Raw genomic sequence first — 21,614 nt, forward strand, 5'->3', positions numbered from 1 at the left:
TGAGACAGCAGGGCAGCCCCAGCTTGCTTATGCAAACATACTCTTGCTAGCTTCAAATTCTCAGGTGTATGGCACATGAGTAGATATTATCAATAGTAAGTCCATCAGCACCAGCAAATAATTGTTAGCAGAAATGAGATCTGATTTTGATCACATGTATGCAATGTGTGGCTTTAATTGGAAGCTATAAGACTACTTTTAACTGATAATTAATATTTGTGTATTGTTAAAGACCAGATAGGAAGAATGATTTGGTTCTTCTTTGCTTGATTCATCTCATTGAGAGAGTTCATAATGTCCTAAAGTTTGATGAATTAATTTATTTAACTTGTCAGTGTTAATAACTCTGATTAGAATGAAGAAATTATAGTGGGCCACAGGAACAACACAATTTGAACAGTAACTCTAGCTATTCTTGCTTCACTAATAACATATTTTATTAATTTACTTTTTCATTAAAGTATATATTTAAGGGGAATAAAATTATTTCATAGAAAATTATCATTTCTGATGCTTTCAATTTTACTTACAAACCATTACAATTGGATGGCCATTCCAAACTTCAGAATACATTTATAAAATTTTATACCTCAAATTTGGTCTATAAATTTATCAGCCATGTTGATGTTCATAAAATAATCTCCTTTAATGAACTGATCATTTTCCAAGGAGAGCTAGGTGATGAGCCAAGTGAATTGATGTGGGGTTTGACAATTTTTCCATTTCATCATGACACTGGCATTATTTTAGCTTTTCACCAAATATATATCTATTATTCAACATTTAATCTGTTTATAGTAGCTTATTTCTTTATCTTGTGAATGAATTCTTGTGACAAGCATTTATTTGCATGTGTATGTCCACTTGAGTACTGGTATACACCTAAGTACCCATTCTTGTACAAAGTTGCTGCAGAGAGTTTGTACATCATTAAGAACTTTGTTAATAACATCTATTTTCATTGTTAAAAATAAAGCTCAAAGATTTAATTTATACTTAATACTTTATTGTGAATCATTCACAGTGGAAAGTACATATTAGAAGTCACCTTTCATTAGTACTCTAGCCTATACTAATCAAGTTTCCACATTGACTGCCATTATCTCATAGCAATATTTTTGAGTCAAGAGTCATTCATGATTGGCATTTTGATTGGCAGGTAATTCCAAAAAATTCTATTTTCATTTATTCTGGTCACAGTGTGTGGACAGTGCGTCTTCTATTCAAGGAAGTAAGAAAGTCAACAAGATTCTCTAAAAGAGATCATATAGTCATTATTCTTAAATGACTTGAAAAGCAAAATATTTGGAGGCGCTGCAAATTTAGAATGCTGTTTATTTAGAAAACACATTTTCCTGGGCATTTACCCATCTGTCTATCTTTCCTAGTTTTCCCCTTTTCCAAACTGACTATGGAAGCCAGGGCTCCCATACATACTGCAGAGGTAGATGAGTAACTGACTTTGAACCAAGACAAGTGGCACTGTGCTACACAGTAAGGACATTCTGTGGGTCATACTGATTCAGGACACTCTCCTCACTCTTGCCATTGTGGTGTGAGGCCATTGGTGGTAATGAGGAAGAATCTGGATATTCTCACCACAGTTGAATATTCCTCCTTTTATTGCCAAGACTTACGTGGATACAAATTGCCTAAAAGCTGACCTCCTGTTTGACTGCTGGATCATGCAATAAAGATACCTATATTTACTTTGTCCCAATGAATAAGCATTTCATAGAATGTAGATGTCTGTGGAGAGAAAGAAACATTAATTTGCACATCATTCAAAATTTTTCTTTCTTATTAATTGAACTCTGCCACTCAGCCCAAATTTGGAAAATTTTTGGTATGGAGTAAAATATGGAAAATCTCTTTTCCTATGTAGTGCATATTATTATGGAACAAAAACAACTAGGAGAAATTACATGTGACAACTTTAGAAGAAAAAAGCAGAAGCATTTCAATGTATAGGAGTCATATTTTCTACACAAAATGGCTTGACTTATAAGGGAAAGTAAACTTAAATTTAAAACATGGAAAATTGACATAAAGGCATATTTATAATCACAGAATAAGTATGAAAAGATGACTTTCACAGACTTGTACAATATCATTCAGAGTTGTGTCAGTGTTCTTTGATCCGGTATAATCTTAATGGCTTCTAAGGTACATCCAACGATGTCTCTGGTTACTTCACTCTTATAAATATTAGTTCATAGTGCTGGAACTCATTTCTAAAGTCACAATCAGTCAAGGAGTAAAGAGCTTAAAGTATCTTTCCTTTGTTTTTCAATCATCCTGCTGCTTAGTTTTGTTCGTTTCTTGTAGTTTTTTTTTCTGCATTCACTCATCACAGGTTTATAATACCAAATATAAAACGTTTTTCAATTTTTACCCTTAGACACGAATTATTGGTGTCACAAGGAAGAAAGTAAGCCTTTAACTACTAAAAGTTCTAACTCCAGGGCCATTTTGCATGGCTATTCATTTTAGGGATTTGGGTGATCATTTTGAAAACTTAAGTGATTACACAACTTTTTTTTAATTCCACTGGTTCGTTTTGATGTCGCTGATAATTTGGGAAAGTTCTTAAACCAACAATATGCTATGTAAAAATTAAATAAATAAATAAAAAATAAGAACAAGACACACACACACACACCCCGCAAAATCTTTTTTTAATGGCCCGGTCTGCCCTTTTAAAGAGAGAAACCAACTGCAAAACATAATACTGCCAATGCCTCACTTCTCTGCTACCTCCTTAGGGACTTCCTTAGCCATTTCCATTCACCTGCTTCTCTTATGCAATGGTTACGGACTTGGACTTGGGGAGCTGTTTCTTTTCTTTCTTTGTTTCTTTCTTTCTTTTTTTTTTTTTTTTTTTTTTTGTTTGTTTGTTTCTGCTGAGTCACTAAATTTTGCCTGTATGTCCCCAGGTGCCACTCAGGATAAAAGTTAAAACTGCATTTGAGAGAGCACAGCGATTCTGTCTCCAGCGGAGGAAACCATTAGCCTGGGAGAAGCTCGGTGACTTCGCTCGTCCTTCTTGCTTCCCGGGAAGGAAGCTTTCAAGCCAGGAGCGAAGGGATCAGATCCACTCTCTTTGCCCTGAGAAGCCGACCAGCGCTCGGGCTGATGGTTCCGAGCTGACCGTTCTGCGCGGAGCGTTCCAGGCGCCTGACTGGCTCAGCCTAATGCAGACGTGCCCCCGTTCTGCAAAAGACCCACACATCGCTCCAGAACCAGCTCTGAGTTACTCTCCCTTCCAGGAGACCGAAATAATTGTGATTCGTGGCGTCCTGCGTTCGCGGTGGTATCTGCCTGTTGTGTGAAATGCCTCTTCTTAAGTAACAGATGTGATTTATGTGGACGGCGAAGGGGTGTGTGGCGGATTTGGTGATTAATCAGTGAATTCCCGTCCGCTGGCATCTCTCACTGCCCCTCTTGCGTGATGTAAGATCAGACGTACCCTGCATTGAAAAGTCAAGACACACGAGCGGCTCGCTCGCGCTCACACTCTCTCTCGCTGCCTCCCTCCCGCACGCGCGCATCCGTGCACCTTCCACATTCTGCTCCGGGCTGGAGAAGGCGGACTGGCTGGACTCATTGAGCCGAAGAATTTCCAGTGACATTTGTAAATGACGCTGCTGGATTCGGGGCTCCGAGCTGCCGCCGCCGCCGTCACCGCCGCCGCCGGGCCGAGGGTGCCGCCGAGCAGTCTCCCGAGCAGGCTTCCTCAGCGGGCGCCCACAATGTCCGAGTTTCTCCTGGTCTTCTTCACTCTCTCGGGATTATTGCCTATCGCCAGGGTGCTGACCGTGGGAGCCCAGCGAGGTAAGGAGAACGCCTCCCCCTCCCAACCCTCCCCTTGCCCCCTTGGCTTTCCAGCTGGGGGATGCTTGCTTGCAGATAAGTGAGTGTGAAACTTAAGTCCTGGCCGCCCGGCTGCCCGGGACCGGTGGGCCAGGATGCGCGGGCGTCGTGGGGGGGGGTCCGAGGTACCTGGGCGGATGTCTGAATCCGGTGCCAGGGTCCCCGGAGCCCTCACAGGTTCCCCCCTGGCCATTTACCGGCCCGGGTTTCGCCCCCTTGTAAGAGCGGTTGGACTTGACTGAGCGCTTCTGCCCGCGCACCCAGAGCGCTGCAGATGTTGGAATCAGCATTCGCGTTTCCGAGACTTCCCTCAGCTTTAGCTCAGGACTGCGAGCTTTTCCGGGCTCTGGGTTCTCAGCATTCCGCGTGTCCGCCTGCAACTTAGCTCGCAGGTTAACTTCCTTACCTGCCTCTTCCAACCAAGGTCTCTGGAGGGGCAACAGCGCTGACTCAAGCCCCCTTTAGTCTCTGGAGCCCCTTCTAGGGTAGACCTGGGACAGAGTCCCTGTCATCAACGGAGAAGCTTCTAGGGCGCTTCTGTGTGCATGCACCTGCTTGAACTTGACTTTATTATTATTATTATTATTATTTACGAAGGTCTTTGACTCAGCCCCATGGCACCTTGAGGGGCTAACCCACCCCTGAAGTGCCTCGCTCCAGCCTGGCTCTTTGCTCTTGTTTTTCCTCCAAGTGGCTGATGAATGGTAGAAGTTTAGAGGGGAATGAATGTGTGGAGTAGAGAAAGGTCGAGGTGGGAATTAAAATAAACCAGGATTCTGTAAACTTTTGATCTGAAAAGCCGGGAATCCCTGTGCAAGTGTGATACTCTGACATCAGATACTTGGATAAAGAAAAAAAATAGTATACGAATATTTGGGGCACTGGGGCTGGACTTGGAATGGTTAACTACTTCAAGTAAAACCAGAAGTATCATATATCTAGAATTTTAAATCATAAAATGAGCCATAGGGACTGATACACTTCAGCCTTTTAGTACAATGGCTGGGGAGGGGGGTAGAAATAAGGGAGAAGGGAAAAATATCCAAATCCCAAGAAAATGGACAAAATGTTGTATTGGGAGTTTAGTGACTGTTTCCATGAAACAAATTATAAATGGACTAAAAATTATTGCTTCAGTATCGGAAAGAACCTGGGGGGGGGGGCGGATGAATCGTGGTGTTTCTATTCAATGGACTGTTGGCAACCAGATTATAGTCTGTGTGGCATACATTTCCTTTAACAGTAGTGTGGCTAACAAGAATTCCTTTACAACAGCTAGCGTTTACTGATGATAATCTTTTAAACATATCCTTGCCACCTAACCAGGTATCTTCTGAACTTGGTCAACTTGCCTTGAAGTTGGTATGGAATAGTTGATATCCGTACTGATAAAATGGAAGCACATAGCCCTAAGTTGAAATGATGATATCTTTGATCTGGAACAATCAGTTCTCAGCCTTTCTTAGGAAGAATGTTTGAAGTTGAACCAGAGCAGATGAACAGAATGAAGCTTTTCAGCCCAGTGTGCCAGCAAAATTTAATGGCAGTCACAGACTGCTGCTGTTGAGCTTTTTCGGATGGAGTTCTCAGTCTCCAGAAATTTGACCTCATCTAGAGCTACGTCCTCAGCACTTTTATATGTGATTATGAGGGAGAGGGCTGTTGCTGCCATTTTTGGAATGAATACTGGAAGAGAATTTTATGTATAATTAAAAAGTTAAATGTACAGATCCTCAACTTTCCTCTGAGGTAGGAAATTAAATAACTAAGAGGATTATATTTGGTGCCAATTCAGCTCCATGAGGGAGAGTAGCATGTGAGATATGAGCAGAACACATGGAAAATGATTGTTAGTTTTTCCTAAAATTGAAATAGTGTCATATTGTATCACCATATCAACAGAAGAAGTACTATCTCACATAGCTTAAGTAAAAATAATTGTAGTCCACACTTTACCACTACTAAATATATATTTAAAACAACTTTCTAAACTGTTAGAAAAGAGCTAAAATTGTTATAGCTGACTATCAAAAGTGAAAAGGGTGGGCTCCATCTGGGATAAGGAAAAAGAAAAATAACCAACAAATCTTGCTGAAAGTTTAAAAAGAAGGTGCTGCTGCATTATTACTAACTTCCTCACTGAAATGTCAAAACAAAAGATACGGGGATATAAACTCAAGAAAGGGGTTAAGGAGACGTGAGTTTTAGCACAGGCTCATGTCAATTGTCCTTGAAGAATAGAGTAGGCAAGAGAATTGCACGGGTGTATTTTTTATAGCAAAAGCTAGGTAGCTTTATGCCAAAAAATGAGAAATCACTTTTATAGTCTCCAAATACTTATTGGTTACTAAGTAGCTTCTCAAACTACATAGCCTACATAAGAAATGTTTGAGTTACCTAGTACCTCATGTCCTTTGCTTTATAAGTTTGTGGGTATAAGCTCAAACATTTTATGAAGTAGAAAAATACTTGCAGACTAACTGTGTGTTGGATTCATATGCATCCATTTGTCCTATTAGTCTACGTTGTTGATTTTCTTAGTTTACATTGATTGTGATAGAATTAAACTAATAAACATACTATTCCTTGTTAGATCCCATCATATAAGAAAAGGAAATTTCATTATAGCTCTTAATAGTTTGAAGTGGAAGATAACTCAGATTCACTCAGAATCAACTAATTTGTCATATAACATGTCATATCATATCAAAGTGTTGCTTGATAAGGATTAAGACTTAAAAGGAAGTATATTTAAAGTTGTCACTTTTTCTGAAAAGACAAGGGATTGAGAGACCTAATGGAATCTCTTTAAATTCTTGAGTCTGTTCTGATTTTGAGAGGTATTTCCAAATCATTGAGTTCCTGCTGCTATAGTCATGTTAATGTGTCTGCCTAGAAACGTGTTTAAAAATGGTGAGCACATGTATGGCACACTTTTGGTCTTCCTCCTCTCAAAGAAGGATGGCCTGCATCTATGTCTTTTTTATATTTAACAAATATCAAAGTTTTGCTTTGAAAAGATCTGTAATCTTTGCGTTTTCTCTCTCTCTCTCCCCCTCTCTCTCTCTCTCTCTCTCACACACACACACACTCCCCTTCTCCCCTAAGCTCAAATCAACAGTGGTTAAGGAGGAAAGGTGACAGTGGAAAAATACTGAAAAGTTTAATTGTGCTAAAACAATAAGAAAATATGTTAACTGCAAAACACAGTAGAGAAGGACAAAGAACGGAAAAAAGGCTGAAAGACAACTTTAGGAAGAGGCTGGATCCCAAACAATATTCTTGAAAGGAGATTAAAATATCTTCAGACAAAAGAATGGTTACTGAAAATAAGTATTTCATCTCATTTTGTAATAAATATTATGAGAAAATATTTGAAGAATAAAAATACTTTAAAGTAACTTACATTGTTGTAACTCTAGATATCATTAAACCTCTAGGAATGGAGAGAAACATAACAATATTGCAGAAAACTTAATGCTAATGACTCCAGAATTATAGAGATGGGAATGAGTTTTCTTTTTTAAAAAAATTAACTGAGTATGAAAGAAGTCTTCTTAGAAAGTTTGGATGAGTAAGGTTGTTCATGTGTTCTTAGAAGTGAAATGGCATGCTCTAAGCACTACTTGCCATTCAGATAGGAGATACGCAGAGATTTTTAGTTATCAAGTGTATTGGATCCAGGACATTAGTTTCTTGCTAGTTGCCTTCTCAATTTCTTTTCAGAGCCTAGGGCTTGCTATAAAGATAAGCTCAGTTTAAAATTCACCTGAACTCACAATGACTTGGTCTTCTGCAAGGATTGCCATGTTGAGGGATCTCTGCATGTGTCTGCACTCTATACACTAAAATGATTCCCTTCTTTAATGTTTATGCCATCAAGTTTTACAACTTATGTGAAATGTGCTCCCCTCCTGCCTTCTTTCCATTTGTGCCTGGTTACCAGGATTCTCTGTAGTAAAAAAGTACTGATCAGACATACTGATAGATTTCTCTATCTTGTGTGGCTGTCTGTCAAAACAACTGTTGTACAAAGGGAACACTTGTCTTCATTCTAGATAAATGTATTCAAAGAATTAATAGTAAAAGTTAAACATGCTTGTACCAACATGATGTCATTAGTCAAATTAGTCAAGTTATGAGTGGAACCCACCAAAGCAACTATACCCATATTTATACATCTTTTTTTAAAAATGGACGAGTTGGCAGAAATACCTGTAAAAATATGACTCTGTTCCGAAAATCAGAGATGGTTTAATTAATGAAATTTTAGTTTTCAAAACTTCAGATAAAATGTCTATTTCTGTTATTATTGCTTCCTTGAAAGGCAAAATGAAGTGAAATGTGTAAAAATGTTTGAGTTATTTAGACTCCCAACATACTAATCCTAAGGAATTTTGTATAACAAATGCTTTGTTGTAACAGAATGTGACAGTTTGGGAAATAAATGTCAAGATGCATTTGCCTTTAAAATATCTATAATTATGATAGACTCAAAGATTGTAATGTTGAACAATATTCTTAGTGGTTAGATTGAATAACATGGAGGAGGTCATTTGGCCTCGTTTCTAAGACACTGCGTCCTGCGTTGGAGTATCAATGTTTGATGTCCGGTTCTGGTTTCTGAGTCCAGCTTCTTGTTAATGCAGACAATGGGAGGCAGCGGTGAGGACTCAAGTTGTTAGGTTCTTTCCACAACTGCTGGAGACCCGGATTCAGTTCCCAGCTCTTGGTTTCAGTGCTGGCCTAGCCCTAGCCGTAGATATTTATGGAGTGAAAAAACTGATGGGAAATCGTTACCTTTATTTGTCTTTCTATATCTCAGCATTATAAATAAGTAAATAAATAAAAGATTGAGTGCCCTTATAACAAGTTAACCACAAAATGTACATGATCAACTTTCCATTGAAAACAGTCATGCTTATTCTAGGTAATTTACAAACATCTTACATTTACTGAAGAAATTTGGTTCCTCATATTTAAGAATAATGTCAGATTTAAAAATAATAACAAAAATGTGTGAACCCTGCTGCACAGAGAGAATAAATAACAAAACTTAGTGTTTTGTTTTTGGGTGGAGAAGATAAATTAATCCAACCAACCAAAGAGAAAGCTGCCAAATTCCACTTTTCATTCTCTTCTGTGGAGTTGTTATATATCTTCATATGCATTGTTAGTCTCAACTTTACTGTATATAACAAATGACTGACTAGAGGCACAGGAATGAAATGGTACCATACCAGTCACAAAGCTGGCAGTCCACAGGCCTTGGAATGCTCTCTAGTTCTTTTATTTTGGAAGTTATTTAAAACTATATTTCTTTTAAAAAATTTGTTATTTCAATAATTAATAATAGAAAACTTTAAAAATGAATTGGATTATTTAAAAGTTAAATTCTTTCTTGCTTTTGAAAATACTGTGCTTGCAATAATATTAAATGCTGTTCTGGCTCTTCTTTGCTGTCTTGTTTGAATAACATGTTAATCTCACCAAGTACACCTGAACCCTCTGTATTAGAAACACAGAGTGAAGCTTTCAGAAGATTTCTCCAAACAACAGAATAAATAAGCTTAGTTCTTCAAATTTTATGTCCTTTTTCTACTAGATGTTTTGCTTCTACAAGCTTCTGTTGAAATGTTTAATCTATAATTTCTCTTCGTGAGTGTTTCAGTGGTCATGTCCCCCCATTCCCACAAGTCAAAGTTAGAAAATGAGTATTATTTGCTGCTCTATCTTGTTTTTTAAACTTTTATTTAGTAAATACAAATTTCCAAAGTACAGTTTATGGATTACAATGGCTTCCCCCCCCCATAACTTCCCTCCCACCTGCACCCCTCCCATCTCGCGCTCTCTCTCCCATTCCATTCACATCAAGATTCATTTTCAATTATCTTTATATACAGAAGATCAATTTAGTATATATTAAGTAAAGATTTCATCAGTTTGCACCCACACAGAACATAAATGTAAAATACTGTTTGAGTACTAGTTATAGCATTAAGTCTCTATGTACAGCACATTAAGGACAGAGATCCCACATGAGGAGTAAGTACACAGTGACTCCTGTTGTTGACTTAACAATTTGACACTCTTGTTTATGGCGTCAGTAATCTCCCTAGGCTCTAGTCATGATTCTGCAAGGCAATGGATGCCTTTTGAGGATGCCAACTTCGATCTTATTTAGACAAGGTCATAGTCAAAGTGGAAGTTCTCTCCTCCCTTCAGAGAGTTCTTTCTACTGGGATTTCACTCACAGAGATCTTTCATTTAGGTAATTTTTTTTTTTTTTTTTTTTTTTTTTTTTGCCAGAGTGTGTTGGCTTTCCATGCCTAAAATACTCTCATGGGCTCTTCAGCCAGATCTGAATGCCTTAAGGGCTGATTCTGAGGCCAGAATGCTATTTAGGACATCTGCCATTCTATGAGTCTGCTGTGTATCTCACTTCCCATGTTGGATCGTTCCCTCCCTTTTTGATTCTATCAGTTAGTATTTTCAGACACTAGTCTTGTTTGTGTGATCCCTGTGACTCTTAGACCTATCAGTGTGATCAATTGTGAACTGAAATTGATCACTTGGACTAGTGAGATGGCATTGGTACATGCATTGATGGGATTGTATTGGAATCCCCTGGCACATTTCTAACTCCACCATTTGGGGCAAGTCCAGTTGAGCATGTCCTAAATTATACATCTCCTCTCTCTCTTATTCCCACTCTTATATTTAACAGGGATCACTTTTCAGTTAAATTTAAACACCTAAGAATAATTTTGTGTTAATTACAGAGTTCAACCAATAGTATTAACTAGAACAAAAAAATACTAAATGGGATAAAGTATTAAATTGTTGCTCCATCTTAAATTCAATGATATTAATGTATGAAGTCTCAGAGTCTCTCTCTTTCTCTCTCTCTCACTTTCTCCTCTCTCTACCCCCCACCACTTCCAATATACACACACATCCTATTGATTTAAGCTTTCTATATACAAACAATTATTTTGAACTTATTTACCAAACTAATTCATGAAACCAGCTAGTAACTACACGAAAATCAAAGGTATTAGTTGGTGGCTTTAAGTCCAGTAAAATAGTGAAGCTGATGTTGCAATCTATGCATAAAGTTGATTTTTATGGAAAAACAACAATGACAATACATTTCCTTGAAAGATATATGCCATATATTTCCCATCTACACTTTGTAGAGCTAAGCATATGTGTCTTTGTCATTTTGAATATCATCCTAGGCAAATATATCTGTTAGTAATTATATATTAATATCATATGATAGCATAAGAGTATTCTAATAGCATTCAAATACCATTATAGTATGAATAAATATGTACCCAAAATTCATGTGTGCTCATACAATGATCACTTTATTGAAAATAAGTGTAAATTTACTTTTTAACTGAATTTCTTTTTTTCCATTTTGTAAAATACAGTTAAAAATTAAAAGGCATTCTGAACTGGGGTTTTAAATTCAAGATTTTCTCTTAATAAATGATATATAGTTGAAATCATTGTAGTGAAATGTAGACAGCAGCATTAAATGTGCTTTGAAATATGACTTTAATAACTTTATCATGCAATTACATCAGTTTACTTTTAGTCTGCAATTAAGCGTCCAATTGTGACAAAGTTTACATTGGCATGAGTAAAATGGTATTACCCTTTCTTTCTCTGATTTCTCATTCGTCCAGATTCATAAGTCTTATCAGTGCAAAGAACAATGCTCAGGTTGGTAATGGTTTTGTTACTTATATTGTTCAGTAATTCTGATTCTCCTATTTGTTGAATAATTATGACATTATCAACATTTGGATCTCTTCTCAAATATTCCACAATAGTTACCAAAAACAACACTTTTTAAAAATGTCTTTGCCTTTAGAAAAAAGAAAATCAATCTTGATCGATATATTCTTACCACGGCATTATGTGTTTAACCTCATTTTTCTCATATATAGGAATGAATATTGTCATATGTATACAGTTTCAACATAAGTAATATTAAAACTTTGTCCGTTTATAGAAAACATGTTGAGAAAGCACCTGTTCCTAAACAATGTCTTCTAACTTTAAGTATGAGAAGAAGGAAGAAAAAAACTTAATAGAGCATACTTCCTCCCTAAGACACCAGAGTTACATTTTATCTCACAATACATTCTTATTAATAGTCAGACATCTCTTCCTGAGTTGCATGAACCTCATTGTCCTGACTGGCTTAGCCTTCAGACCAAAGACAGGCATTGTTGAAACACGACCTCATTTTAGTCAAAAGAATATGTTTCTTCTTTAGGTAACATCAAGGGACCGCGAATCGTCTCTTGTTTTATTCTTACAATCAATAGGACATTCCTTCCTAACTTTTCCACATAGCATTGACATCCTTCTTGACTTCCATGACAGCTTAACTTTAGAAATACAAATATATAATTCCTTCAGAATTTTTCTACCACTGAGTTTTTCTTTAATGACAATTTGTCATCTCAGGTCTTTCTTCTTAAAATGAGAAAAGCAAACTAAAAATGAGTGTGGAGGAGCAGAGAAGAGAAAAGAAGTTTAGCTGTGGTTCCTTTGAATGTTCTAGGGCATTTTAAGATACTGTGAAAAATACAAACTGTAGTTATAATGCTGAGAACCGAAATGTGTTTAGGTTTATGTTTTCTTTAGAAATTAGGATGCATAAGGAGAAGGTGACTGAAGATGGCAAGACAGAGAGCTTTGATGTTTACTGAATTTATTCATTTCTGTTCACATAAATCAACTAACTGGATCAATTAAGGTCCTCAAACTTTTGCAGAAATATACTTGTACATTACACAGATTTAAAAACAAAATTGGTTTTCCATTAAGGCATTTTCCAAAGCTTTTAATGATATATTTTATTGGTACAAAAATATTTTTTAAAAAGCAGGTATGCTTTATGAGAATTTTCCACTTTGTTCATCTCTATTAAATTTCAGGACCTTTTGCTATGATTAAACTCTGAACATACAGTGATAATAAGATTAGTTTATTGGTGAAGTTATGGCTTCATCAAGTGAAAGTATAGCAGATCTTGTCCCCTGGACACATTTGGAAAGTTTCCTTAAAAATAATTGAGTCAAATTCAAAGATGGATTTAAGAACTCAAAGTTCAAGTTCTTTTTCTGAGTCCTTGTATTTTCATCATTGGATCAAAAATTTTTAAAATGATTTTCATTTACTTGATAGGACAGACAGAGACACACACAGAGGGAAATGGGGGTGGGGGGAGGAAAGAGAGAAAGGGAGAGAGGAGGACAGAGAGAGGAAAGAGAGCGACAGAGAGAGAGAAAGATCTTTCATATCTTCCATCCCAGCTGGGGCTGGGCCAGGTGAAAGCCAAGAGCACGGAACAAAACTCAGTCCAGGTCTCCAACATGAGTAGCAGGGACCTGATCACAGGAGTCATTGTCTGTTGCTTCCCAAGGTACACGTTAGTAGGAAGCTGGAATTGGAAGTAGAGCCAAGTCTCCAACCAAAGGGCTAATATTAGATGTGGGAATCCAACAGGCATCCAAACACCTACCACATTGTCATATTGTAACATAGGGCTAGCAGTTCACCAGCACCATGGTCATGGCCTGTAATACAAAGGAATACTGATCTTCTTTAAGAAAATGAATAATGACACAACGTTGATCAACATTTTAAAATTATTAGGATTTAGAACTTAAACATCCTCTTTATCCATCATTGGATTACACTCCCTTCTATAGCTCCTTTCCCTGTGAACATGTTTTCTTCCAATTTTCACATGCTAATGATCTTGTCAAATATTTTGAAATTAATTCTGACAGTGAAAGAAACAACATCTTATCACATTTTCAACTCTTGTTGCTCTCATTACTGTGAGAACAGAGGTGATAAGGGTTTTATCTTAGTGTATTTCAATCTGGAAACCTGAGAAACCACCTGACTCTTACAGAATCCTACTCTAGCCCACCTTGCAAAGACAAACATGAAAGTAGCCCTAATTCTCCATGAACACTTAGATGTTTATGAAAAAATATTTTTGCATCATGAATTGTGCTACATAAATATCTCTTGTTTAATTAATTATGCAATTAACTTAGTTTGTTCCTAAAAGCAAGAAATCCCTATATTCAGAATGTATTACACTTTTTCACAGATTCTTCCCCTCTGAATTCATATGATTCATGAAACAACTGATGTATTTAGTAGTCTTTCATTTATTTATTCAATAAAGTTGAGCAAATAGACATAAGCACTGTTTTAGATGTTGAAAATGAAGCAAGTGAGCAAGTTAGACAATGTAGCTGGTGAGCTGGGGCATTAAGTGAGGGAAGAGACAGACAATAAGCAAATAACAAAGATGCAATGACACATGCTAAATGGGAAATCTGCACAATGATTAAGATTAGGTTAGTGAGGACCATGGGAATCCAAGTGTGAGGTGTGCGCTTCTTGATTCCAATGGTAAGTAATTGGATGACTAATCAAAGACGTGATATAACTTACATTAAAAAAGGTTTATTTGAAAGGCAGGGTGACAGGGAGAGAGAAAGAGATTTTCCATTTGCTGGTTCATTCCCCAAATGACCACAGCAGTGCAAGAAGCCAGGAACCTGGAACTCCATCCAGGTCTCCCATGTGGATGGTAGGGTCCTGAGTACTTTGTCCATCTTCTGCTGCTTTCCCTGGGCACGTTAGCCGGGACTTGAGTTGGAGGCAGAGCAACCAGGACTTGAACCAGGGCTCATATGGGAAGTCTGCATTTTAGGTGGGGGCTTAACCTGCTGCACCACAACTCTGGCTCCACAAATTACTGTTTAAAAGAGTTGATGCTTATTGTTAAACAAAGAAGGGACACTGTGTGGATGCAGTTACAAGATTATCATAATTGTCTTGGGGAAGAGGATGGTGACTTGAACAAAGGGTAGCAATGGAGATGAAGCCAAAGTAGAGTAGAGATTCACATCTTTAATTTAGGTCAATTTTCTTTAAGAATGAATCAAAGAGGTGGGAATTATGGCAGAGCAGGTTAAGCTACCTTTTCCATATCAGGGTGCCTAAGATCAAGTCCAACTTCTGCTTCTGATCCAACTTTCTGCTAATGAACTTGGGAGGCAGCAGTGATGACCAAAGTACTTGTGTTCTGCCACCTGTATGGCACTCCTGTCTCTTGGCATTGGCCTGGCTCAGCTCTAGCTGTTTCAGGCATTGGGGCTGTGAACCAGCAGATTCCTCTCTCTCTCTCTCTCTCTCTCTCTCTCTCCTCCTTCTCCTCCTCCTCTTCCTCCCATCCTTCTGTGTTACACTGATTTTCAAATAAGTAAATAAATAAAACTTTAAAAAATGAAAGTAGAATATTCACTATATTAAGAAAATGAGGCATAAAATGTCTCAAAATGTAATTACTTGAGGGAAGAATTAATATATATTATGTATAATATAAACATGTATATAATGGATACTATATATTCTGATCTAGATTATTTTTAGATGTATGCATTTCATCTTGTAGCACCTCTTACTGTGTTGTACAAAAACATGTTTTGCAACATAAGGCACATTCTCCTACATGATGGTCACATGTGGACCTTGGAGTATTATTTGCCTTCATGTCACTTTTCCCTTATGTTTTAGAATTACTAATTCCATATTTCCTAATAGCTCATGTGTACTCTTACCACTATAGTAAAATGAATTTAATAGATTTTGACTCATAGCATTCTTCAGGGGTTTAGTTAAAATAATGTGTCCAGCAACATTTAAGCATTAGAAAGTGTAGCAGCAATTATCTTCTTAATGTTATTTCTACGTCTATAAGGCAGCACAGTAGCAAAAAGAACAGGCATTGGCCTATGAAGATTTATTTGTGTTTTTTTCTTGAATAAATCTTCAGAGGTTTTAAGAAAAAGTTCTTTTTCAGTTGTTCCCAAGTCCTTGACATGATTGAGAAGAATTTGTACTGACAGTCAAGTTCCTGTCTATGAATATTCGATTAGGGTAAAGGGAAGAAATTGCAAGAGAGCGACTATTCACTATACTCATCACCCTCCCTGGAATTTCCAAGAAAGCTACAGAAAGAAAGAGAAGGTGACAGCACGTGCTGGAGAATCTGCCAGGTCAGGAGAACCTACCAGGTGTTTGACCCACAGGATACTGCCTCTTTCCCAGTCAGAGTCCTTAGATAATTCTGTTTATACACACATCCATTGAATAAATGTTGTAATTTCTAATATTTACCAGCCTTGGCCTATAGTACCTAATATTTAACAGCCTTGTAGACTTGAAGGCAGAAACTGAGATAGCTAAAACCAAGAGAAGCAATAAACACTAATTAGCAATAGTACAACTTTGGATTTTTTTTTTTTTTTTTGACAGGCAGAGTTAGACAGTGAGAGAGAGAGAGAGAGAGAGAGAGAGAGGTCTTCCTTCCGTTGGTTCACCCCCCAAATGGCTGCTACTGCTGGCACTGCATCAATCCGAAGCCAGGAGCCAGGTGCTTCCTCCTGGTCTCCCATGCAGGTGCAGGGTCCAAGGACTTGGGCCATCCTCCACTGCCTTCCCGGGCCACAGCAGAGAGCTGGACTGAAAGAGGAGCAACCGGGACAGAATCCGGCGCCCCGACTGGGACTAGGACCCAGTGTGCCCGCGCTGCAGGCGGAGGATTAGCCTGGTGAGCCGTGGCGCCAGCCTGGATTTTTTTTAAAAGATTTATTTATTTATTTGAAAGTCAGAGGTCTTCCACCTGTTGATTCACTCTCCAATTGGTCGCAATGGCCAGAGCTGTGCCGATCCAAAGCCAGGAGCTTCTTCCGGGTCTCCCATGTGGGTGCAGGGGCCCAAGGACTTGGGCCATCCTCTACTGCTTTCCCAGGTCAGCAGAGAGCTGGATTGGAAGTGGTGCAGCCAGGACTGGAACCAGCACTCATATGGGATTCTGGCACTGCAGATGGCGACTTTACCCGCTATGCCACAGTGCCGGCCCCAACTTTGGATTTTTAAGTTAAGTTTGCTTGTGGCTACAGAATACTTTTGGTTCTATTCAGTTTTGTTGGAGCTAAAAAGGAAAGAACAAGAGAGGAAGAAAAAACATGATATTTTATAAAACTTACAGAAAAGGAAAATATTAAGTACCTAGACAATCTGGGAGAACAATGAAAGCACAGGGTTCGAAGGGAGTGCTTTTAGCATTAAGCTGATTAACTTATTCTAGGTCCTAAGTTATTTGAAGATTGTTTGGGGATTTAATCCTCGTGTATTTTTATTTGCTCTTTTTCTTTCCTCTGGCATCTCTCTCTACCATCTCCTCTACCTTGATAAAAAGTCAGAGCTTGGGTTGAAAACCTGATATTCAAATCTGTATTCCAGAGTGCCTGTAGACTATCAACTTAGTCTCTGAAGTATTTCAATTACTTTTTTAGGTTATTTATACCATTTAGAGTGTCCCAGTGTAATCATCCTTTTTAAACACTACTTATGTTGCTGTAGCAGCAGCACTAGAGAAGAAATACTTTTCTCCATCCAGAGGAATTACTTGGGAAATGCTACATGATCATCACAAGTAATATATAAAAAGATGACCTACTTTCTCACATTTCAAACATGGTATACCTTTAAATTTAAAGGGAAACATATACTACACAGATATTAAGTTAAAATAAAAAGCCAGCCAAGCTAAGGCATTTAAAATTTTTGAAAAGCCCAAGTAAAATATTGAAGCAAAAAGATCTCAACCAATTTATTTGTTGTGCAAAAAGCTTAGTAGACATTTGCTAGATGCATGTGTAGAGATCTAATTTATTTGTGACTTTAAGTTCAGTCCATTTTTCATTCATGTTGTCAGAAACCTCCTTCATAATTTGCTTCCAAAATTTCAGTACTAAAATCAACAATGTGCCTCGAAATAAGTTAAATATGAAATACACACCAAAATTTTATTAAATTTTAGAGTGACTGAACCAAATGAAATTTGAGGCTGCAAGATTTTGCATTAATATTTAATTTGGGACTCTCTGTAAATTTGTTTGCTGTGTACCTTGGCGGAAGGGTGCCAAAAAGTTTGGAAATAAATTAATCTGAGTAATTGAAAACAGCAGGAAGGGGAAGGGTTACTTGTATATTTGTGAGTGTGAGGTATGATTTATGCTCCCTGACTAGAACTCTGCTCACATCACACAGAGGTCTGCTGAAGGGCTTTTTTTTTTTTTTCCTTTCATGAGGAAAGTACTGTGGGAAAAGGTTCAAAATGAGTATAAGGAGGGAGGTTATTTATATTTTAGGTAAAGCAAAAAAATAATTACTGACTACCTGCTCAGAATAAAAGCATCTGGGCAGGAAATGTTGTTACCTTTGGAACAGAGCTTAAACCCCGTATAAAGAGCCAAGGAAAATAAACAGAGCTTATTCAGATAATAGTTAAGCTGATGAGCCACCTGAAAAAATCTAGCAGTAGCAAGAAAATCACTTAAGACAAAAATAAACTTTCAGAGACTGAAGCTACTTAAGTTCACCAAGATTTAGAGATGAATGCCAAAGGGGATTAGTGAAACTTCCGTCCATGTGAAATACAGCAGTAGTGTCTCTATTGCCACTTCACTAACCCATGCCTGAGCGTCACTATGCAAGTGAGAGTTAAGTGCAATCTGGGATAATAATACCTCTAAAAAAAAAAAAAAAGCAAGAAGTCATATAAGGGAACTCAACGTAAGGAACTTGCCTTTTCCTTTTCCTTCTGCAGGCAAATGCAAATGATTGGCAGGTTTTTTCTTGTGTTTTCACAGGGAGAAAAAGAGGGAAAAAACTGCTTAAATTTCTTTGTTCATCAGGCTAGGTAATGGCATGCCAGTGTATTTGACTGACCTTTTTGAATTAAACGGCAAGATACCGGGCTAGTTTCTCAAACACAGTACCTTAGAGCACCCAGCATGGCTAGAAGGTGCTTTGGGTGACATGTGTATTGGAGGACACTCACACTGTCTAAAAGGGCAACTGATAGCCCATTTGGGCAACTTCTGGCTTTGTCTGAATGTCAGCCCAAGATGGCCAGACTTTTAGATAATTCCAGAGAGGGTGGAAATCTGGATTTATGCAAAATTCTCTGTTTTAAGTATCATCAATCAAGATATAGTAAAATACACATGCTACACACACATGCACACACACAAATAACATTATAGGAGGCAAAAAGACAGGCTGAGGAATTCAGCTCTGAGGAGATTGACGGTTTGTGACCTACTGTGGAGGCCCTCAGTTACAGACGTCAACAGACCTTTGAACTGGGTCACAAAGAAAATGTGTTTTAATTGGTGAGTTGCAGGCAAAAGATGACCCTAGAGGCCAGAGCATAGAGCCTAAAAATTTCAGGTACACTATTGTTGAAGGAAGTGGGCATGGGAAGAAGGTACCAAACATTACTTTCCACAGGTCCTGCATTCCCAGCCTTCATAATTTCTCACCTGCTAGACACGTAGCAGTGTTGAGAGGTACAGAGAAAATTCTGAATGATCCAGCAGAGGGTAAATTGTATTAGACCAAGTTGTGACTTATCATGGGAACATACCACAGAAAGTCGTCTTAGAAACAGAGCTGTCTGGATAAGACTGCGGAATGCTAAGTGGAGTTTCAGTGAGCATCAGAACACCAGGGGCCTTATGAAAAAATATTCTGTGATAAGTAACAGCTGTGTGATTGAAAACATTGCCATGCCACACACAGATCATTATTGAAATGAGAAAGGGGGAAAAAAAGGCCCAGGGGTAGCTGAAGAAAAATACAATGAAGTGGAGATGGTAGAGATATGATCCTGATGGGTAGACAAATTCTCACGCTGAGACACAAATGGGATCACATTTAGGTTTGTGTTTCATCTTCTTTTTCCTTGGGAAAGCTTTGACTTAACAACGGCCAACTGCGTGCTCCATTACCACACACTGTCTCCAGATTTCATGCCCGTGTTTCAAGTAAGAATTAATATATCCACACTGATTATTTTAGTCATTACTTTTAAAGTATTTTTTAAAACTTAAAAAAAATCTTTCTAGACTTGTAGAATATGTGTAAAGCTAGTATAAAATTTCCCATATACCTTTCACTCAGTTCTCCTGATACTAACATATTACAAAACAATAATATAACAACAAAATGGAATTTTAACATTGGTACAAAAATATTATTGACTGGACGATAGACATCTTTCAAATTTCTACATTGGTACAATAGATACTATTGACTGAACTGTAGACGTTTTTCACATTTTACCAGTTTGTCTGTTAATGACCTTCTTTTAATCCAATTTTCATTTAGTTGGCATGCCTCTTTACATTTCTCCAATCTGGTAATCTGCCTTTACATTCATGAACTGGGCTCATTTGAGAACTGCTTATCAGAAATGTAAAAGAATATCTCACAACTTAAGTTCATCTGATGTTTTCTAATAATGAGATAGAGATTATTGCTTCTTGAACAGTGTGTTACACAAAGATGCACCCTCTTCTGTGTATCATATCAGCAAATGTGTGCCAGTATGTCTTGTTGCTGAAGATGTTAATCTTGATCATTTGGGTGAAATAGTGTCTTTTGGGGCCAGCGTCGTGGCTCACTTGATTAATCCTTCGCCTGCGGCGCTGGCATCCCATATGGTCACTGGGTTCTAGTCCCGGTTGCTCCTCTTCCAGTCTAGCTCTCTGCTGTGACCCGGGAGTGCAGTGGAGGATGGCCCAAGTGCTTGGACCCCTGCACCCGCATGGGAGACCAGGAGGAAGCACCTGGCTCCTGGCTTCGGATCGGTGCAGTGCCAGCCATAGCAGCCATTTGGAGAGTGAACCACCGGAAGGAAGACCTTTCTGTCTTTCTCTCTCACTGTCTATAATTCTACCTGTCAAATAACTAGAAAAAAAAAAGAAAAGAAATAGTGTCTTTCTCATTCTTTCTACATTTATTGATTGAAACTGTTAAATAAGGAAGCATTGTTCCTTCTTATGTATTTGTTTTTGCAAGCATAGACACCAATATTTATTTTATTATATATGTTATTATTCAACACTATGTTTTCTTTCTCAAAACTGTTCTACCGTTGGCCATTGGGAGGTCTTTCAAAGTGTTGCCCCTGCACTTTAAATAAATTCATCCTTTTCTTAAAAAAATATTTATTGGAAAGGCAGAGTTATAGAGAGGCAAAGGCAGAGAGGGAGAAAGAGAGGCCTTCCATCTGCTGGTTCACTCCCCAAATGGCCACGATAGCTGCAGCTGCGCCTATCCGAAGCCAGGAGCCTGGAGCTTCTTCTGGGTTTCCTGTGTGGGTGCAGGGGCACAAGGGCTTGGGCCATCTTCTACTGCTTTCCCAGGCCATAGCAGAGAGCTGGATTGGAAGTGGAGCAGCCCACATGGATGCCAGCACTGCAGGCGGCGGCTTTACCCGCTACACCACAATGCCGGGTCCATAAACTCATCCTTTTTTGAGCACTTTCTTAAATTCTTTTTTTTTTTTTTTTTTTTTTGACAGGCAGAGTGGACAGTGAGAGAGAGAGACAGAGAGAAAGGTCTTCCTTTGCCGTTGGTTCACCCTCCAATGGCCGCCGCGGCCGGCGCGCTGCAGCCAGCGCACCGCGCTGATCCGATGGCAGGAGCCAGGAGCCAGGTGCTTTTCCTGGTCTCCCATGGGGTGCAGGGCCCAAGCACCTGGGCCATCCTCCACTGCACTCCCTGGCCACAGCAGAGAGCTGGCCTGGAAGAGGGGCAACCGGGACAGAATC

General features: G+C 38.4%; 1 protein-coding gene across 9 annotated transcripts in view; it reads left to right on the top strand.

Annotated features, from left to right (window-relative positions):
* The first annotated feature begins 2,798 nt into the window (after positions 1-2,798).
* LRP1B (LDL receptor related protein 1B) overlaps positions 2,799-21,614 on the top strand; it is a 2,140,503-nt gene continuing 2,121,687 nt past the window's right edge. For 3 of the 9 annotated variants that reach the window (XM_051849572.2, XM_051849573.2, XM_051849576.2), the window contains exon 1: positions 2,802-3,834. In XM_051849572.2, coding sequence (XP_051705532.2) covers positions 3,639-3,834 — 196 coding nt within the window. In that variant the 5' untranslated portion in view covers positions 2,802-3,638. Of the gene's footprint in view, positions 3,835-21,614 lie in introns of all 9 variants that reach the window. The other 6 variants (XM_051849575.2, XM_051849574.2, XR_007920674.2 and 3 more) reach the window with 6 other exon arrangements.

This window comes from Oryctolagus cuniculus, chromosome 3 (assembly GCF_964237555.1).
Source record: "Oryctolagus cuniculus chromosome 3, mOryCun1.1, whole genome shotgun sequence".
NCBI lineage: Eukaryota > Metazoa > Chordata > Mammalia > Lagomorpha > Leporidae > Oryctolagus > Oryctolagus cuniculus.